This window comes from Carassius gibelio, chromosome B13 (genome assembly GCF_023724105.1).
Source record: "Carassius gibelio isolate Cgi1373 ecotype wild population from Czech Republic chromosome B13, carGib1.2-hapl.c, whole genome shotgun sequence".
Lineage (NCBI taxonomy): Eukaryota > Metazoa > Chordata > Actinopteri > Cypriniformes > Cyprinidae > Carassius > Carassius gibelio.
The window spans coordinates 4538925-4558116 of NC_068408.1; the positions used below are offsets into that span (position 1 = coordinate 4538925).

The window sequence follows — 19192 nt, forward strand, 5'->3', positions numbered from 1 at the left end:
CTATTTCTCTCTCTCTCTCTCTCTCTCTCTCTCTCTCTCTCTCTCTCTAATTTGCTGTTATACTCCATATAACTCCATATACAAGCCTTTTTTTTGCACAGGCCTATATAAAGGGTTAATGGTCCCACCTAGTGATCAAATCTAAAAAATAAAAATGTTTACCTCTTCCCAAAAGGGAAAACCACAAACAATCAAGAATGCATGATTATATGGTGTCATGGCTTTGCAATCAAAAAATGTTGTTATAATGGAAGTCAATGGGGGCAAAAACAGCCACCAACAACAAATGAGGGAGAAAAAAAATGCTACACAAAAACTAACAATGCATCAAAGCCAATCTTGTTGCTAATCTTTGACATGCCCAATACTGTGATAAAAGGTAAAAAAAAATATCCAGTCCACAATCACTTTTTATATTGAAAATATGTAATTTTGTGTGGTTTATTTTCCCTCAAATCTATGACATAATTTATGAACTTGGTAATTAAAGAGTTAAAATCTTGGATTTTTTTTTTCTCACATTTGGTAGTTTTGATCAGGACTGAGGTTGATTAATAGATTTATGCCAAAAAAAGTGGAAAAATATTTATCTGATACATTTTTACAGTAGTTTAACTTAGTGGATGTTTTCATCCACGAACATAATGAAAGGTTAGTGAATTTGCCCACAGTGTACCGTTGAGTACAAAATACTGGTCAAAATAAGATTGGTCACCGAAAATCATTCCATTAGCTCAAACACAGAGAAAGTTGTAACCAAAATAAGACTCAACTTTACCCCCTGGTGGACGAAAACGTCCCCAACAACGCATAAGGGTTAGTCTCATTCCATCTAAGTGGGTGATTCTTGGTCACAATAAGTGGCAACATGAAGAAGACAAAAGTCAAAATGAGTGCTTACATGCTAAACATCAACTTGAAGATAACGTGCATCAGAAAACATTTAGAAATAATATCTCCTTCTGCAGAAATGCTGAAAGGCAAGAAGTCACAAAAAGTAATCTCATTTAAACATTTCACACTGAAGAAAGCTAAATAATGCTAGTTCTAGAAAGAAAAAAAGCAACCAAACTTGATTTGATTATTAGGTAAAATTAAAAATTAAATTAAAATTAAATTAAAAATTAAGTCATAATTTAATATTTTATTTTAAAAATGATGGCAAAAATTAATAAAATAAAAAATAAATGACATTGAAATTAATTGAAATTACATTTAGATAAGAAATAAAATAAATTAAAATTACCCTATATATGTAAAATAAAGAATAATATAATAATATAATATAGGTGTTTACCAAAAGCACCTAAATCGGAATTTAGACAGATGCATTACAGATGCATCAGATAAAGAGCAAGTGTGCATATGAGAGAGAGAGAGAGAGAGAGAGAGAGAGAGAGAGAGAGAGAGAGAGAGAGAGAGAGAGATGCCACAGTCTCACCGCACACTCCTTCAGTCAGGTTTTCTTCTTCTTTTTTGAGCTTCCTCAGTCTTGCAGGTATGAAGACAGCCGTATGAAGAACCGCAAAGACAAAAGAGGCTTCGTTTCAGTGTCTCCATCTCAACATCCGCTGTGCAGAACGATGCAGGTGTCGCGCGGGGCTGAACTGGAGCTGTCCGCGGTGCTGAAATCGAGCGCTTCGGTTCCACAGAGACATTCATCGACGTGAATGCAAGACCAGCGGAGGACAGTCACATCTAGCCTGCGTGGAAAGCATGAGGAGGGTTTTCATGCCCACCCCGCTGCTCATATTGAGCTGTTTCGGAGCGTCTTGGGTCTTGGCTGGTAAGTTTACAAGATTGCATTCCATCAATGCTAATGGAGCCTTTATGTGGACTGCTGCACACATTCTTTTAATTATGACATCCGATGAGGCATTACGAGATAGTTGTGGTCACATGTGGCATGTGTAATGATTTGAAGTCTGAACCTTCGCGGAGAGCCTGGTAAAATATAAAGCATTAAATTAATTTGGTCAGAGCCAAAAGCCATGCTTGAACTGAACCGAAATATTATAGCAATAATACACACCTGTTGCATCATAACACACACACACACAAATCACACAGTGTCTCTCGAATGCAGTGCATCATAAATCTCTACTAGATTGTGTGAATTCAATTACATTATCGACCGCAAAAGACAGCAGACACAGTGTGTCTTGCGTTTAGGCTTATTGAAATTATGAATATAGTTTAGTAATATTTCATATTTAGCTATGTTATACATGTGTTTTTGTTTTTTTGTTTTACAAATTTTTGATAGTTTAAATCAGATTATTTGGCACAAAAATGAAAATCTAAATATATAATTAAATTGAATTATAAATAAACGCAAATAAAAAAAACTTATTTAAATTAAATATAAAATGAATACATAAATTAACTTAAAAATGAAATAAAACTGAATCTGGCATAAAAATCTTCTAAAAATGCAATTACAGAAAAACACTGATTCTTTAGTGATTCTGTTCTGCACAAACCTGTCACCTTAAGCACAACATCAAAAAGAAGCTTCTTCTAATGCAGACGATGCCTGCGAAATAATAAATCAAAACTGCAGCCGACACATTAATGTATGGGGCCATAAATTTTTCATCTTAATGCACCATATTCAAGCCCTAGTAAAGACGGAAAAGCCATGAATCAGGATATAAACTGGCTTCTGGCAGCTGCGAGCCTGCAACCGTCATACCCTTGATGCTTTCAGAGGCTACTGTTACAAGAGAAACTCAAAGGTTGAACTGTTAGTAGAAAAATGCAATTTATGTTATTATTTATTTATGCCATTATTATTATTAGATTTTTTTTAACACAAAAGGAAAATTTGTGGTGAATCTTTTGTGCAAAAATCACTAAAGCTGTAGTCAACAAGGCTTGTGAAATATATTCTGAAGTCATATGACAGCTTTGGGTGAGATATACATTCACTTAGTCAGTGAGTCATATACTTATATACACTTCATCTTTATGGTGTTTTGGTGTTTTGTTTACTCGGTGTAAATCTATCATAAATAAAAAGCTCCATAGGCTTGTGTTGGTTGCTATGGAAACAAAGAGGAAGTGAGTGTGAATGTCTTTGGAATGAAAGTGTCCTGGTCCACATTTGTGTATTTTGTTAAGCAGCAAATATTATATCTCCCTTTTCATCTTTACAAACACATACACTCGTTATTATGGAGTTGTTGTTATTGACTAAAACTAAAATAAATACTTTTTAAAATAGTGTTGAACTATTAGTAGTGGTTGAATTGAAATAAAGCTGAAATAAAATGAAATAAAATAAACATTAAATGAAAAACAAACAAAAAATCATTGGTATCTAACTGAAATAAAAACTACAAACTGGAAATAAATATTTCAACTAAATCTTAAAATCTAAATAGTAATATTTATGTGACTGTTCAATCTTCCATTTAAGGCCAAGATCAGAGTTGCTATTTTTAACTAACTAAACATTTTTAACTAAAAATAGTTAACAAAAAAAAAAAAAGGTTGAAATAAATAAAATGCACATTTTAGAAGAAAAAAAGATCTTCACCTACTAATTTCACCTACTAACTGAAATTAAAATAACTAAAAATATAAAAACTGGAAGCTAATTCAAACTATTAATAAAAAAGTATAATGGTAAATAAATAATACTAAAATAACACTGAAACTTAAACACTGTCTTTCCTCATAAAGAGCAAATAATTATTGGTTCCTATTAGAGTATATTTTTCCATTGTCTGGCAACTGTAAATAGTCTAAAGCTAATTAACTGTATTGTTTTGTGTCATGAACATCCCTTACCTGTGATCAATTCATGCGATGGCTTCATGTGGCTAATTGCTTTGTGTTAAGGCGAGATTACATTCAAAACCTCTAGAGGAGCATTCAGTTCAAGCCTTCCTTCATTTTGTTTTGTCTTTAGTACAATCATCTTGACCTATTTTTCTTGACGGAGTCATTCTTTATGTTCAGCCTCAAGTGATTTTGTCTGAGAGTAAATAAAAACAACCTAGAATTGATCCAAATAAAGTATATATACAGTGTAACATCGGTGTATGCCATAGCTGATAGTTCATGATATTGTATATGATAGCAAAACAAAAATAATTTAATTGAAGTGCTAAAAATAATGTTTTGTAATGAATTAAATACAGATATTTAAACAACAGTGCGATTGGAGTTAAGTGTACCGTTACGTCCCCCTCGGTGTCTAGGGGTGACAAGGGGAGTAACATATGCTACTTAAGAAAAAATAACAATTGTGTCGGTGAACTTGCAAACAAAATAGTGTGAGAGAGAGAGAGAGAGTTGACTATCTGTAATCCCAGCAATCACACTCATGGAAACTCTTCAAGATTTTATTTACAATGCGAAGTCTTTTTACAGCATTAAAGGGTAAGGGAAAATTAGAGGTTTAACAATATGGATAATTCAAAAAGAAAGAATAAGGCGCTTGTAGCTTCAGGAGGGGGTTAAGGCCAAAATAACAAACAAAAAGGGGCTAACTGAAAACAAAGTAATCCAACTATGTTAACACACAGTATTGACAGCAACAATGACATACATCTTAGGATATAACAGTACAGTCCGTTTGTTTATTTTCTGCCCGTCTTCTACATCTATGTGGGATGCTTCATTTATAATTCAACAGCATGTGAATGTTATTGCTGCCAGAATGCACTTCTACAGCCTATAGAGAAGTGTATTTAATGCAGGCATCAAGCAGAGGATACTGTAGATGTCTAAGCGAGATATTAAGCTTGAAACATACAGTACTCCACAGATGCTTCAGTTATGCAAGCATGATTTTATGCATCATCTACATGTGTCAGAGCACCATCCAGAAGACAAATGCATGTATGCATTCTGCAGTGGGTGCTATAGCATGCATTAGCATAAACATTCACAGTCATTTGCCCAGCCGTTTTTCATAGTTTGCAGAGAATCATGGTATAAGAGAAAGTGGTACAACCATATAGGGAATTCTTTCTGAATGTGTCTTGTATGTTAAGCACAAAATACGTGAAGTTATTCTTAGAGCCTTAAATACAAACACAATAACAGAAGCAACACTTCTACACAGCTTGCTGTTGCTTGAGACTGATTTGTGAGTCTTTCTTTCATAAGTCAGACTACACTGATCACGCTGTATGATGTTATTGCGCTCACTATAGTGAGGAAAAATAGTGATGATTTTCCACATCTAAAAACGACAAAATATTTTACAAAAGGATTTACTTTTTTTATTTTTTATTATTGCTTACTTTTGCCAAAACTTCAGTATTAATATATGTGTGAATGTCCAACACTTCATTTTGGGTTTTCATAGACCCCTTGCATGAAATATGATTGCAATAAATGTTCATATACTAAGAATATCTGCTCTCACTGTAGCAATGCAACAACCTGTTTCTTCATCACATGACATGTAGGCAAGAAGGAGCTCATATGCATGAACATTTTATCTGGGGCACCTTTAATTGCACCGGACTCACTGCAGGTGGGCAAGTTTCTCATACGTCAACCCTCTAAAAGGCTTACATCTAGAAACAGAGTTTACATGTTATGTTTGTGAAATAGAGAAAAACTATTCTAAACAGTAGAGAAGAGAAATAGCAATGCTCTCTGAAGCACACGGCACTCATTCAGCAAACATCTTCTGCTCACCAAGACTGCATTTATTTGATCAAAAACAGTAAACAAAATAAAAACAATAAAATATTATCCTAACTTAAATAACTGTTTTCTATTTGAATATCTTTTAAAATGTAATTTATTCCTGTGATGCAAAGCTGAATTTTCAGCATCATTACTCCAGTCTTCAGCATCACATGATCCTTGAGAAATCATTTATTATATATTTATTAAGCAAATCAGGTCAAATTAAAACACCATTAAACTCCTCACATTGTTACGTATTAATATTACAACACTCAGAAATGAAAATATTGCCATTTAATCACCCTGATGTCCTCCGAAACCTGTATTTCTGTTATTGTTCATCCTCATGATGCTCTTTATCATCGATGAATCACACATTAAGACCAGGAATGTGCATAAGAAAGTAAATGAATAAAATGTTTACATTTCAAAGATTTTCAGAGTATAAACGTCTAGCAAATATTAAGTAAACATTAATAAATAAATAAATAAAACCAAAAAGATCACTTTAACTATTAAGTCCCCAAATCCCCAGCCAAAAAAAAAAAAAAGAGAGAGATTATCTGCATGAACCAACTTTGTTTTTCCCAGACAGTTTGGCTGCTCCAGTGAATGTGTCCATCAGAGATCTAAAGGGCAGCTTTGCTGTGGTCACATGGGACATCCCAGATGGGGAGCCAGTCATCGGCTTTGCCATCACACAACAGGTAACCAGAACATGGAGAGAGAGAGAGAGAGAGAGAGAAAAGTCGAATACTCAGCACTCTCTATATAGCATGCATATATTTGTATGTTCATTCAAAATCATTTGTTTATAGTGAAAAGTGAAGAGAAGGCTTTTTGTTAAATACTGTTGTATCTATCCATGACAGAAAAAAGACGTCCGCATGCTGCGCTTCATCCAGGAAGTGAACACTACCACGAGGAGCTGTGCATTGTGGGATCTGGAGGCAGATACTGACTATATAGTGCATGTTCAGTCCATCAGCATAAGCGGGCCAAGTCCCCTCAGTGAACCTCTGCAGTTCAAAACGCCAAAAGATGCTGAAACACAGGCTTCTAAGAGCAAAGGTACAACTGAATCTTCTTTCATTTTTCAGTATGAATTAAATCATTAATAATCAATGTATTTTTCACAGACGAAGTGACCATGGAAGAAGTGGGTCAGAACGCTCAGCTCCGGGCAGGAGAGCTCATCATCATCGTGGTGGTTCTGATCATGTGGGCAGGTAAGTGATGGTTCATTGAACGGCATATACCACATCTGCAGTGTTCATGTCATTTTTGTCTCTTTCAGGCGTGATTGCGCTCTTCTGCCGCCAGTACGACATCATCAAAGACAACGAGCCCAACAATAACAAGGATAAAGCCAAGAACTCATCCGAGTGCAGCACCCCTGAGCATCCGTCAGGAGGTCTGCTGCGCAGTAAGGTATAACCGCTGGCCTGCGAGAGGCCAGACCACACTAGGCAGGTACAATCATCCCAAACTCAACTGGCATTTCTCTTCATGTTTCATAAGACCATCATCATTCATAATGCATTTCACATTTGATATCAACTGTGTTATTTTAGTTTCATTGAGGTACTGTTTTAGTTTAATATTTATTTTTAAAATATTTTTTATTTTATTTTACTTTTTATATTTTCTTTTTTCATTTAAAAGTAAAATTGTAGTAAATATATTTTTGGTGTTTTTTTATGTCTGTGTTGTTTTTACTCGGTTTTAACTTCAGTTATTTTAATACATAAATACAGTTTAAGTAAAATATGAAATAACTCAAAAACTAAATTAAGTAAAATATAGAATAAGTTGTTAACATTAGTTAATTGCACAGGTAAACATGATTTTTCCCCCCACTAATTTACTAACATTATTAAAACCAAAAGCTATATCTATTAATATTATTTAATGGACTTCCTTTATTAATAAAAATGTTAACTATAATAACCAATAATTTGGGTTTCTATAATTTTAGTCAATTATAACAACTCTAATGCAATGATATTCTAGAAAACATAAAAGTGCAGTAAAATCGCAGGTAATAAGTATATAATATAATATAATATAATATAAATACACTGAACTACTGTATTTTTTGTATGTAATGAATATTTTTGTATATTGAATATATATATTAACACTGTTAGATTTACCAGGTGTTAGATTTATCAGCATAAAACTGTTAGATTTATTTATTAATTATCCTTTTTTTATTAACAACTGTCGGTGCTTTACTGTACATTATGGGATTGCATTCTCTGGGAGCAATACATGTGATGCTGCTCAAAACGGTTAACATAGAAGCTGGTTTAATTATGTTGGCTTGGCTATCTTTTGAAACAGCCTTCGCATCCTTCATTTTTTCATTACTCCACTTATTGCACCATGTTCTGCGCTGATCACTCCAGGCCACCCTCCAATCCTCTCACTAACATTAGACATCTGCTTCCACTCTCCGCAGTTCCCCAAGAACAACAACAATAACCCAATGCCATCTGTGAACATTATCAGAGTGTGACAGGATGGTTTCTGCCTCGATGGATTCTGTCTTTACCACACGGACACAGAACGGCTGTATGTGCTCATCCTCCAAACAGGAAGCAGGAATACTGGAGTTTCCTGAAAAAAGCTGGAATAATCCATAGCAAGCATCTGAAATATAAGCCAGAATGGTGAACTTTCACACAGACCCGCTCTGGCTCCAACAGTCTGGAGATGAGACATAATCTGTGGCTGTTCATGACAGAAGAGAGAAAGAAAGAAATGCAGGGAAAAAGACCCTTCTAACTTCTCTTTCTCACTTTACAAACAAATGGTGTTGGCAGGAAGATCTGTGCCCATTTAAAATCTTCCTTTTAAACTTGAAAACTCTTGAGCTCTGCTCCTTTATCTGGTTTTCTCTTTTACTCTTTTCAAACGGCATGATCCACATTCCTCTCAATGGTGGTGATGGTTTTATAATACATTTAGAAGCCACTAAATGCAGAACATACATTTCAAGCTGTCAAAATGCTCTTGTAATATATATATATATATATATATATATATATATATATATATATATATATATATATATATATATATATATATATATATATATATATATATATATATATATATATATTGGGGGGTATGCAAGCATCAAGGGAACATTCCATTTTAGAATTTTGCAAACATGGGTACGTTCCTTTGAATGTTCTCTGAACATTCTGAAATAAAATAAAAAATGTAAGATGAATGTTCCACTAAAACTGTTTTAGAACAATATTTAAGACCACTCTATGTTCTACTATAAACAGTGTTCTGAGAATGTTTCTTGTTGGCTGGGTTGGAGTTCAAAAGTCTGAAACCACATTTAAAATATAGGATTTAAAATAGCACTTAAATACTTAAGGTTTAAGAATATAAATATTTTAAACAAAGAAAGGCTATAAAGTAAATAAGAAATATTTATAATTCTGCACAATTCCTGCACAAATGTATAACAATGTTGATGTGATTGATACACGTGGTCAGATTAGTTCCTGAAGCTCAAGATTAGAGTTGTTATTTTTAAATAAAACTAAACCGTTACAACAATTTTCGGTTAATGAAATTATGCTGAAATTAAAAACTAAAAAAATTATAAGTTCAGATCCTAAAATTATTAAACATGAAATAAAAAGTAAATTAAATCCATGTATATATAGTTTTTTATTATTATTATTATAAATATGACTTAACTAAAAAGCAAACTGAAATTAAAATGAAAGCTAAAAACTTACAAATGACAGCTAATTCAATATATAAATAAATACTACTATATTATATACAGCTGAAGTCAAACGTTTAAATACAACTTGCAGAATCTGCAAAATGTTAATAATTTTACCAAAATAAGATGAATTATACAAAATGCATGTTGTTTAGTACAGTACATACATTTGATTCTTAATACTGTGTTGTTGTGAAAACTTTAGCACCGATTGAAGAACATTTTTTCTTATTTAGTACTGCCCTTCAGAAACTAAAGAAGATAGTTACGTTTCCCAGAAGACAAGTTACATTTCACCTTTTGAAAAGTTTCCACTTTTGACTTCAACTGTATAAGTAAAATAACACTGCTCTTTGGAACAAGAAATTGAAAATAAACAAATAAAAACTAAACAAAGCGGTTTGAAACTTTTTGGACCCCAGTGTAAAATATGGGATTTTGCAGCAGTTAGAAAATTCACTAATAAACCTGAATATTGATATTTGAAATCACCAGGATCTTACCTTTCACAAACTCTAAAGCACTGACAAAAATCTACAATGTTGGGTTTTTCATACTGCCTTGCTACTACTGAAAAGGACTTGTTTTTGGATTAAAGCTATTAAAGCCACCTGAGTTGCACTCAAAAAAAAAACTTTTTTTATTTAAATGTAAGATTCAGCTTTTTGAATTGCATAAAAATGTTTCTGTCCATTTGGATTACATAGTTTTAATATAAAAAAACTAATAAACTTGCATATTGGACAGTCATACATTAATGAAACAAGTTTTCTGTAATAGTACTAACAGACTGACTGCATTTTAAATACACAGTAACCAGATTATGTATCCTATTTAAGTCATGCATTTTGCAACTACTATAACTGCCTGTTCCACAGCCAGACATATTTTATGTTTATATATATATTTTTTTACGAATTACTGTTTATTTTCATAATTAACTAATTTAAACTGATTCTGAGCAAATTGAATAAATATGTTTTTAAAATGAGTATTTGAATAAATATAGATGCAAATAGTTAATAATAATTTGAGTGCAAAAACTGTACCTGTTTCATTTATGTAAGACTGACAAATATGCATCACATTTTTCACATTCACAACTTTTTAAGATTGTTAATGTTAAAACTGTGTAATCCAAACAGATGGCAATCATATGCAATTCAAAAACATACGGTAAATATGAAATTCGGGCCTGAAAAAAAAAAAAAATGATTTATTGACCCCCTGTTAGATACTATAATACTGTTATACTTCTGAGTGGTTGTGTATATTTCATTATTTAGTACATAGTGTTTTTTCTTTAACAAATGGAATTGTAGTAGAACTGAGTAATTTAAACATTCTAATAGTGCTTCTGTTAGTTCTACATGTTCTCATTATGATGTCAAGCCTGGTCTCAGTTATTTTAAATGGGGTGAGAAAATTTTGTGGTTGTCTGTAAGACAAGATGAATGATAAAGGACATTTTCAGTATTCACCGGACAGCCGATCAGAGAACTTCTCTTCAGTGCTAATAATATCATGTTTCTCTAAAGGACATCCCCCTGTGCTTTCTCAATATCATCTCTGAGGAAGACTATCCTCCTCTCTAAACAAGGGCTGAACATGCTTCACATCAGCAATAATAACCACGGGGAATTCTGACCAGCCTCCAGGATTGCACTTAAAGCGGCGGGACTGTCAACAGTGGTCGATAACAATATTTATCAAGACTGAAGTCACTGTAACTATGCTCTCAATTTAACTGTGTGCTTTTACCACACTATCCTGGATGCATTGAATGCCATTAAATCTGATGAATGGAACTGAAAAATCTGTTGTGCTGTGACTGCCACACTTCCTAAAGCTGAATTCAGAATGGGAAAAGTAATGACAGTTTATTAAACAAATCAATATTCCCATCCTATACTCACACTAATGGGTTAATCAACCTTTAAATGTTCTGCTTATAGCCATTTCTGCATATTGGAATAGGAATAGTTCACTCAAAGATGAAAATTTGTGGACCCTATGTTTTTCCATAGGAACAGATTTGGAGAAATGTAGCATTGCATTACTTGCTCACCAATTGATCCTCTGCAGTGAATGGGTGCCGTCAGAATGAGAGTCCAAACAGCTGATAAGAACATCATTGTAATCCACACCACTCCAGTCCATCAGTTAGCATCCTGTGTAGCAAATAGTTTTAAGAAACAAATCCATTGAGATGTTTGCACATTTCTCTCCTGAGAGGATCCATTGGTGAGCAAGTGATTTAGCGTTACATTTCTCCAATATGCTTCAATGGACTGAGAGCAAGTACATTTTATAGTTTTTGGGTGAACTACTCCTTTAAACTGAGGAAGAGAGAATGCATTTTGAACATTGAAAAAACACACTTTATGAGAAAGCGCCCTCTTCTGGCATGCATCATAACCCTAAAAAAATACATGCAACAGCAGATCAGACTATCAAATGTGTTATCATTTTGTCAGGATACCCAACCTACAGTATAATGTTTTTTTTTTCTGTCAATCATGCTATTAGAACCCTATGGACTCCGAATGAAGATGCTTAATTTAACTTCCTGTAATCTCTGCTGCTTCTTTTGCAAGAACTTCAGGATGGTCTAGATGAGGCTTTCACAAGGTTACACCCTGCACAGTGTACTTTAACAGGCCATGCTATAAAAATAATAGGAGTACATTTTATTAAATTAATAAAAAATCTAATTTTGTGTTTTGAGTGGTAAACTAAAGTGTCACTAATAGGCAATAAGAATCCACAGTGAAGAAAAACGACACCCGGTGTCCTTTGTTGGTACAGCAGCTTAAAGTCTCAGAATTTACAAGGTTTGATATCAAGACTTCATAATATAAGTTGATATCTTTTTTTAGGGTGAAACCTCCCCTGTATTATATATTTTACCATAAAATAATATGGATATCAGCTGAACTCAAGTCTGAACTCAAAAAGGGGGTGACAGTTAATAAAGTATTGATACCTTTTGACGTAATGGCTCGATGGCTCCTCACTTGATTGCTTGCTAACATTGTTTCCCTGCGGCCACAGTTAAAATACACTATTCAATGTACCTTAACAGTATTTTTTCTTATTTTAAATGTTACTAGCAAAAAGTAATAATAATAGTAACTTCTAAGAGCAGGTGCAGTGACACAATGGCTTTATCAATCAGTGATTGGTTCTTTCATTTGAAGATGGGCACATATGTTGTAATGTAAATCATTGGAACAGACTTTTTCCATACATACTTGACATATCGAAACATTTACACGTGTACAAAACGTTTGAACTTATTTAGCCTAAATGACTTCCCTTTAAATTATATTCCTGTTTTAATTTTGATAATCCATGGCATATTAAACTGATATTGTAACCAAAATAAAAAAAAATTCATATTTCCCAAAACTTTTTTTCATTTTATAAAATTACCTGGGTCTATGAAAAAAAGTAATAACATGACCAGAGACAGACAAATACAGTAAATCGTTTAATTTAAATGTATAAAGTTTATAAAACTGCTTTAAGCAAATGTAACATGAACAAAATCAACCAAGAGGACGCAACATGCATGCTCTTCCTAAAAGTAACAATGATGTTCAACAGAATATTTTTCTACTCACAAAATATAAAATCTTTTACCCATGTCCCTTTATATGCATTTAATGTTAAAAATGTAACTGTAATTAGTTTACAAAATAGCTAAAGAAACACTGCAACGTTTGTCCTCAAAAAAGCAAACAGTACTATGCAACAATGTACAACAAAGAAAGAAAAAAGACTAACAAATCAAATATACAGTAAATTGGACAAATTTGTCTGGCGACTGAACCTAAAACTACACAGCAGCTGTAAAGGTGAATAAGCACTGGTTGGGGTTAAGGACTAAACTCTACTGAGAATATTAATCATGCTACATTACACACAAATAAATATCAAACCACACACTATTTACATATCTGAATTCTACAAGCACCAAAAGACAAATATACTATACATTGTCTATTTATATATATATAAATCTTTTTACATGACGCCCAACACCACTATTATGAAACATGCAGTACAAACACGCCACACACACACCGTGAAATCACACACACACACACAAAAAAAAACAAAAAACACACGCAAACCAGATTAGATTTCTCAGCGAGCAACTAACCAGCAGCACGAATCAATGATCCTCACCTTTATAGCGATGACAGAGAGAAAAGATATGAAACAAACGACAACAAATATACGGAACAATGAAGTAAAAATATTAAATAAATCAGAGCACTGGGCTCCTGTGGAAAATATCTGGCACTTTAGCAAAGCGTCGATAGGAAAGATGGCATCTTTTTTGCCACTCGTCAAGGGAGACTAACTGACATCTGGGATGGGACTGAAGATAATTCCTACAAACAAGGAGAAGAGGGGGAAAACATGACTGAAGGAAGACTGTAGAACTGAGAAAGCAGCACTCCTTTGAGAACTAATGAATATTCATGAACAGAACTGCAACTGCTGCTTTCACAAACTTTACACACACTTCAGTGACGACAAGATACATCATGGCTCATATAGCAGGATATAGTGACAAGCTCAGCAAAAAGATACTTTTTGGTTCAGATGTTTATTTGGCCAAAAAGATGCAATTTTGATAGCTTGTAATGTAAATCATTGGGATTTTTCTAACATTATAACATACTACTTATAAATAGTACATATAAATTGTAAAATGCACTTTATATCTCCAAATAATATGTCAGAGTAAGATGATATTTAAATGCTTAGTGTTATGACTGAAGCTCTGTAGTTTCAAAAACATAATGCAATGAGCTTTCTTCAAAGATCATTATTAGATCATTACTTAAGATCATATTTGATGCAAATAAACACGGCTTTTCTTAAAAAAAATAATAATAAAAAAAATAAAATAATATATATATATATATATATATATATATATATATATATATATATATATATATATATATATATATATATATATATATATATATATATATATCTTATCCATTGATAATCAAGTAAATGTAAATTCGGTCAATCCACAGTCCAATGTTCATCTTGAAACATTAAAATATAAATTACATTTATAAAAATAATTAAAGATTTCACAGGAAGACGACATGTGGTTACATATACCTGAAGGGGGATAAATTATACTAACAGACTTCTACTGTGCTAAAAAGGTTAAACGATCAATTAGATGATTGTGTACACAACAGGTCTGCTCTTTACAGTTAAGAGCATCTGGTCTGCTCGATGGGGATCTTACAGTGTTACCAAGGCTCCCTCTAGAGGACAGACTCCATTAACAGACACAAAAATCACTTTTACATATGTACAGTACTGGTCATCCTAAGGTTTTTTTAGGTTTTTGAAAGAAGTCTCATTTTACCAAGACCTCATTTATTTGATCAAAATACAACAACACAGTAATATAATTTATTCCTGTAATAGTGCAAAGCTGAATTTTCAGCATCATTACTAAAGTCTTCAGTGTCAGACGATCCTTCAGAGATCATTCTAATATGATGATCTGCTGCTCAATAAATTTTTTTAATAAGTGTTAAAAATATTTTTTGGAGGGGGCTTTGATGTATTACATAAATGGTGCAATGAACGACGATCAGTTTGCATTATGATAATGATAACTGGGTGAAGAAATGTGCAGGAACTGTCATACAAACAATTTCACAGTGCAAAACAGTCTTAATGCGTCTAAAAACAGGCTTCATTTTCTAAGTATTTTTTCTTTAAATTGGGCGTAAAAGGTGTTTTTGATTATTCTCATGAGATTTACCTCCGTGTGAGGTCTGAGGGGTGTTGCCAGTGTGGTCCGGTCCTTCCAGTTTGATGACTGGCCACAGTGTTCATCAAAGTTTGGAGCTCAGTGATGACACCTGCCCACACAGACATCACAACCTCAAACAACAATGTCCTACATAAATCACACTCATGCTAAATTTCCTAACTGATGCTATAATGTTTGTCGAAACACCAAGATGTAGATGAGTTTAGTTTGTTTCTTCATGGGAACAATAGCATTCCATCACTTGCTCACCAATGGATGCTCTGCAGTGAATGGGTGCCGTCAGAATGAGAGTCCAAACAGCTGATAAAAACATCACAGTAATCCACACATAGATAATGTCTTGTGAAGCAAAAGGCTGTGTTTTTAAGAAAAAAAATCCAATAGGAAATTTTAACGACTCGCATTAAATTCTGAACACATGCGTTTTAGACTGCTTTGCTTGTAAACAGAGCTTGATCTGATTTAGATGTTTCTCTCCGGATTCAGACTAAATGTACCTTTTCACTGGAGAGAATAATACTGTGGATAGAGGACTCATATATTAGATGGAATCAATGGTTTGAAATGAAAACACCTTGATGGATTCGTTTCTAAAAAACACACAGCTTTGCTCTTCACTAGACATTAACTGATGGACTGGAGTCACGTGTGGATTATCGTGGTGTTTTTATCAGCTGTTTGGACTCTCATTCTGACGGCACCCATTCACTGCAGAGCATCCTTTGGTGAGCAAGTGATGGAATGCTACATTTCTCCAAATCTGTTCTGATGAAGAAACAAATTAATCTACATGCATACTTAGATGACCTGAGGAGTCAATGTTCAGCAAATTCACATTTTTAGTATTTTAGTATTCGTTTAAAATTTAGAGTAAACTGTAAGAGCTCACTGGTAGATTTACTTAAAGCATGAACACTATGACTACCAAATCGTAATCTGCTCAGGCATCATGGCCAGTTCGGCAACATGGAATCAACCAATCACAGGAGTTCTTTTTCACCAACCAGTGGCAGACAGGGGAATCTTCTTTTTACATGTTTGGCACACACAAAATACACACCTTGAACAAACTGAAATCAGTGTATTGTAAAGTGCAGTACCGTTTGCTGCTCCTTTCTCTTTCATATGTCTTTTTACGGACTCGACATACGTCTTCTTCCGTCTCTCCCACTCCTCTTCAGAAAACACTGCAGGTTTGGTGGTGGTCTTGGTGTTGTCTGGAACCACCACCTTGGACTTCACCTGCTCAGTGGGCAAAGCGACAGCTTAATGATGCAGACACTTGTCTGATGAGTGCCAAAACACACAAGCTGAAGGCAGAAAAATGCAGAGTCAATCGTGGAATCCAGTCATAAAAAGGTAATTTGCAGTATAACAAAATTGGTATCCTCTAGCATTTCACTTAATAAAAACAGTATCATGTCAAACACGTTAATATCTAAGAAAAACACTTTTTTTATGTTGGTTTTTGCAATTAATTGAGAAGTAAATATCTTTATGATTTAAATACATTCACCAGGCGTAAAAAAAACTAAAGGTTGGCTAAAACTAATAGGTTAACAAGTTTCCAGGTTTTGGCCTACAAAAGATGTCACCTGCAGCACGCGTCACCAGTTTAGATTTGGTCTCCAAATTTAAAATTTCCCACATGAGGACATCATATGCCTTTATAAGAATATATAGCTTCAAGTGTCCTCCTTTTGAATTCCATTATGGACAAAACACACATGAACAGGTATAAGACAACATCAGGAAGAGTAAATAACGAGAGAAACTGTTTAAAAATGTCACAAGTACATAAAGGATGGAGCTCAAACCTGGACCTGAAGCGGGAGTGTGCTCTCAAAGCTCTCTGCGGTGGTTTCTTCATGTCCCAGAGTCACCTCAGGCTCTGGCTGTTGACTGACAGACACTACTTTTTCCTCTTTCACTGGGACAACAGTTTCTGGGGGCGTGATGTGGGATTTTGATTCATGGATTGGGATATGATCACGGGAGACCTCCTTGACTTCACCTGTCACAGGTCCCTGAGAGCCAACTAAAGAAACAGAACTACACAAATCAAAGTTTAGAGATGAACGCAATGATATTTTAGCCACCGCAATCTCTCTGTCCCATTTTAAAACCGGTATTGGGGAGGGAAGGCTCTCCCGGTCTCGATCTATCCAGTTCTGTTTGCAGTTGGACAGAGGGGTGGACACGACAGGGGTCACAGGCTGATTGACCTTTGACCGAGGCGGTGTGATGTGTTTTGATATCATTAATGGCTGTATAGGTGTCAATCCCTGGACTCTGCTTAGAAAGTCCACGGAGAAGTATCCCTGATCCGGGGAAAACGTTCTAGTGATGCATTGTCTTTTAAGGGGGGTCTCATAGCTCTCATCGAAACATGAATCTTCCAGCTGTCTTTTATGTGCTCTGGGTTCTTTATTGGAAATGTGTACTTGAATGTTGTAAACCGGTCTGTTGTCATTGTACTGCTGCTTGGAGCTCACCATGTGTGAGTACACTGATAGTGGTTTTAAATGATAAGATGAATCACCGGACATTGTTACTCAAACTGGAGTCAATCAGGACTGGAAGAGGAAGAGGAAAAAGCAGTGTCTGGTCAGTTTTATCCAAGCAGGACACATAAAGTGAGGTCTTGGCCAAAGTGCATGAACCTGAGAAAGAATATTGTTTATCAGTAGATTAGACAAACGTTCATTTTAATTGCACGGTGTCATTCATTCAAATTTACCGCCCAAAAAAATTTTTGATGCATATTTAAAGAAATGTATCAGGTCAAACCGATGCTTGTGTTGTTGACATAGCTAGCTTAAACTAATTGGTTCAAGTAAATACGTGCACGAGTGAGTCGCAAACAATCGATGGTCGTTTTAAACAACATAAAAGTGGGTTTTGGTCAAACGTAAGACGTGCGCGTCCTAACATTTTGTAAAAACCGTCAAATTGACCATTTTCTAAATTGGCAATTATGGTAATATAAGAATTAACGTTAAGTGTCGATTAAAACTTTTTTTTAAATTTACCTGTCGGGTACAATAAGAGGTTCCCTTTTGAAGAGCTACTTAATCTTCCATAAACTTCAGTTTTTCACATCCATCCTCGACTTTGATGGAGCGGATTATTACACCTGATATTTAACTTCTCAACCACACTTCGTCTTCTGATTGGCTGGAAACCAGAACATGTGATTTGAAAAAAATAAAACGTACATTTTATTCACATTATTTAAAATAGTTTTAAAAACAGGCCAGGGAAGATAACTGACTTTATAATATAAAAATATAGATAATAAGGGTATTTTTGAAACCTGCTGGTGAAAACGTGGACCTCATGAATATTAATTACGTAACGCGAAGGTCTGCCAGTTCTCTCAACTGATTGGCTCGAAGGCAGACGTTCGTAAATTGGTTGTTTAACAAGAATTAAAGGTGTCTTGTGTCATTTTTTTACGTTAGAATTCGGGCTATCCCCAGTGTACAGACGACTACGACTAAAACAATGTATAAAATGAGTTACGTGACTCCATAACATACAAACTATACCCTCCTCAGCACACTTTTACACAATAATATCAAACAGCGCTGAATTTTTTAAAGTACTGAAAATTAACCTGTTACTGGAAAATAACAGGTGTTTGTTATATGTCACGTATCATTATGAATATTCATAAATTTAAATAAAAAACTTATATTAATAAAACTCATGAAGGTGCGTGACAGTGCCGCCTTATGATTAACACCTGAATGAAGATTTGTAGGCTATAGCCACTGAAATTAAACTTTACAAAGAATATATATATATATATATATATATACATATATATTAAAAAAAAAAAAAAAAACATTATTTGGAATCAAACTAATTCCAGTACTAACCTTATTTTCGTCAGAGAGCAAATGGCCAGAATCATATTGCCACTGCAATAGTTTCACAACTAGAGAGTC

General features: G+C 34.1%; 2 protein-coding genes across 2 annotated transcripts; one reads left to right on the plus strand and one right to left on the minus strand.

Moving 5' to 3' along the window:
- The first annotated feature begins 1430 nt into the window (after positions 1-1430).
- Positions 1431-8664, plus strand: LOC127970657 (fibronectin type III domain-containing protein 5-like). The gene is made up of 6 exons (XM_052573323.1): positions 1431-1786; positions 6247-6362; positions 6528-6726; positions 6795-6884; positions 6953-7128; positions 8120-8664. Exons 1-5 carry the CDS (start codon positions 1717-1719, stop codon positions 7090-7092), a joined length of 615 nt encoding a protein of 204 aa, XP_052429283.1. The 5' UTR covers positions 1431-1716; the 3' UTR covers positions 7093-7128; positions 8120-8664.
- Positions 8665-12892: 4228 nt separating this feature from the next.
- Positions 12893-18428, minus strand: LOC127969867 (uncharacterized). Its single transcript, XM_052571993.1, has 5 exons — positions 18272-18428; positions 17057-17902; positions 16340-16481; positions 15228-15327; positions 12893-13815 (listed from the first exon to the last, which is right to left on the minus strand). The coding sequence occupies exons 2-5, from the start codon at positions 17786-17788 to the stop codon at positions 13689-13691; spliced, it is 1101 nt and encodes a 366-aa protein (XP_052427953.1). The 5' UTR covers positions 17789-17902; positions 18272-18428; the 3' UTR covers positions 12893-13688.
- Positions 18429-19192: the final 764 nt, after the last annotated feature.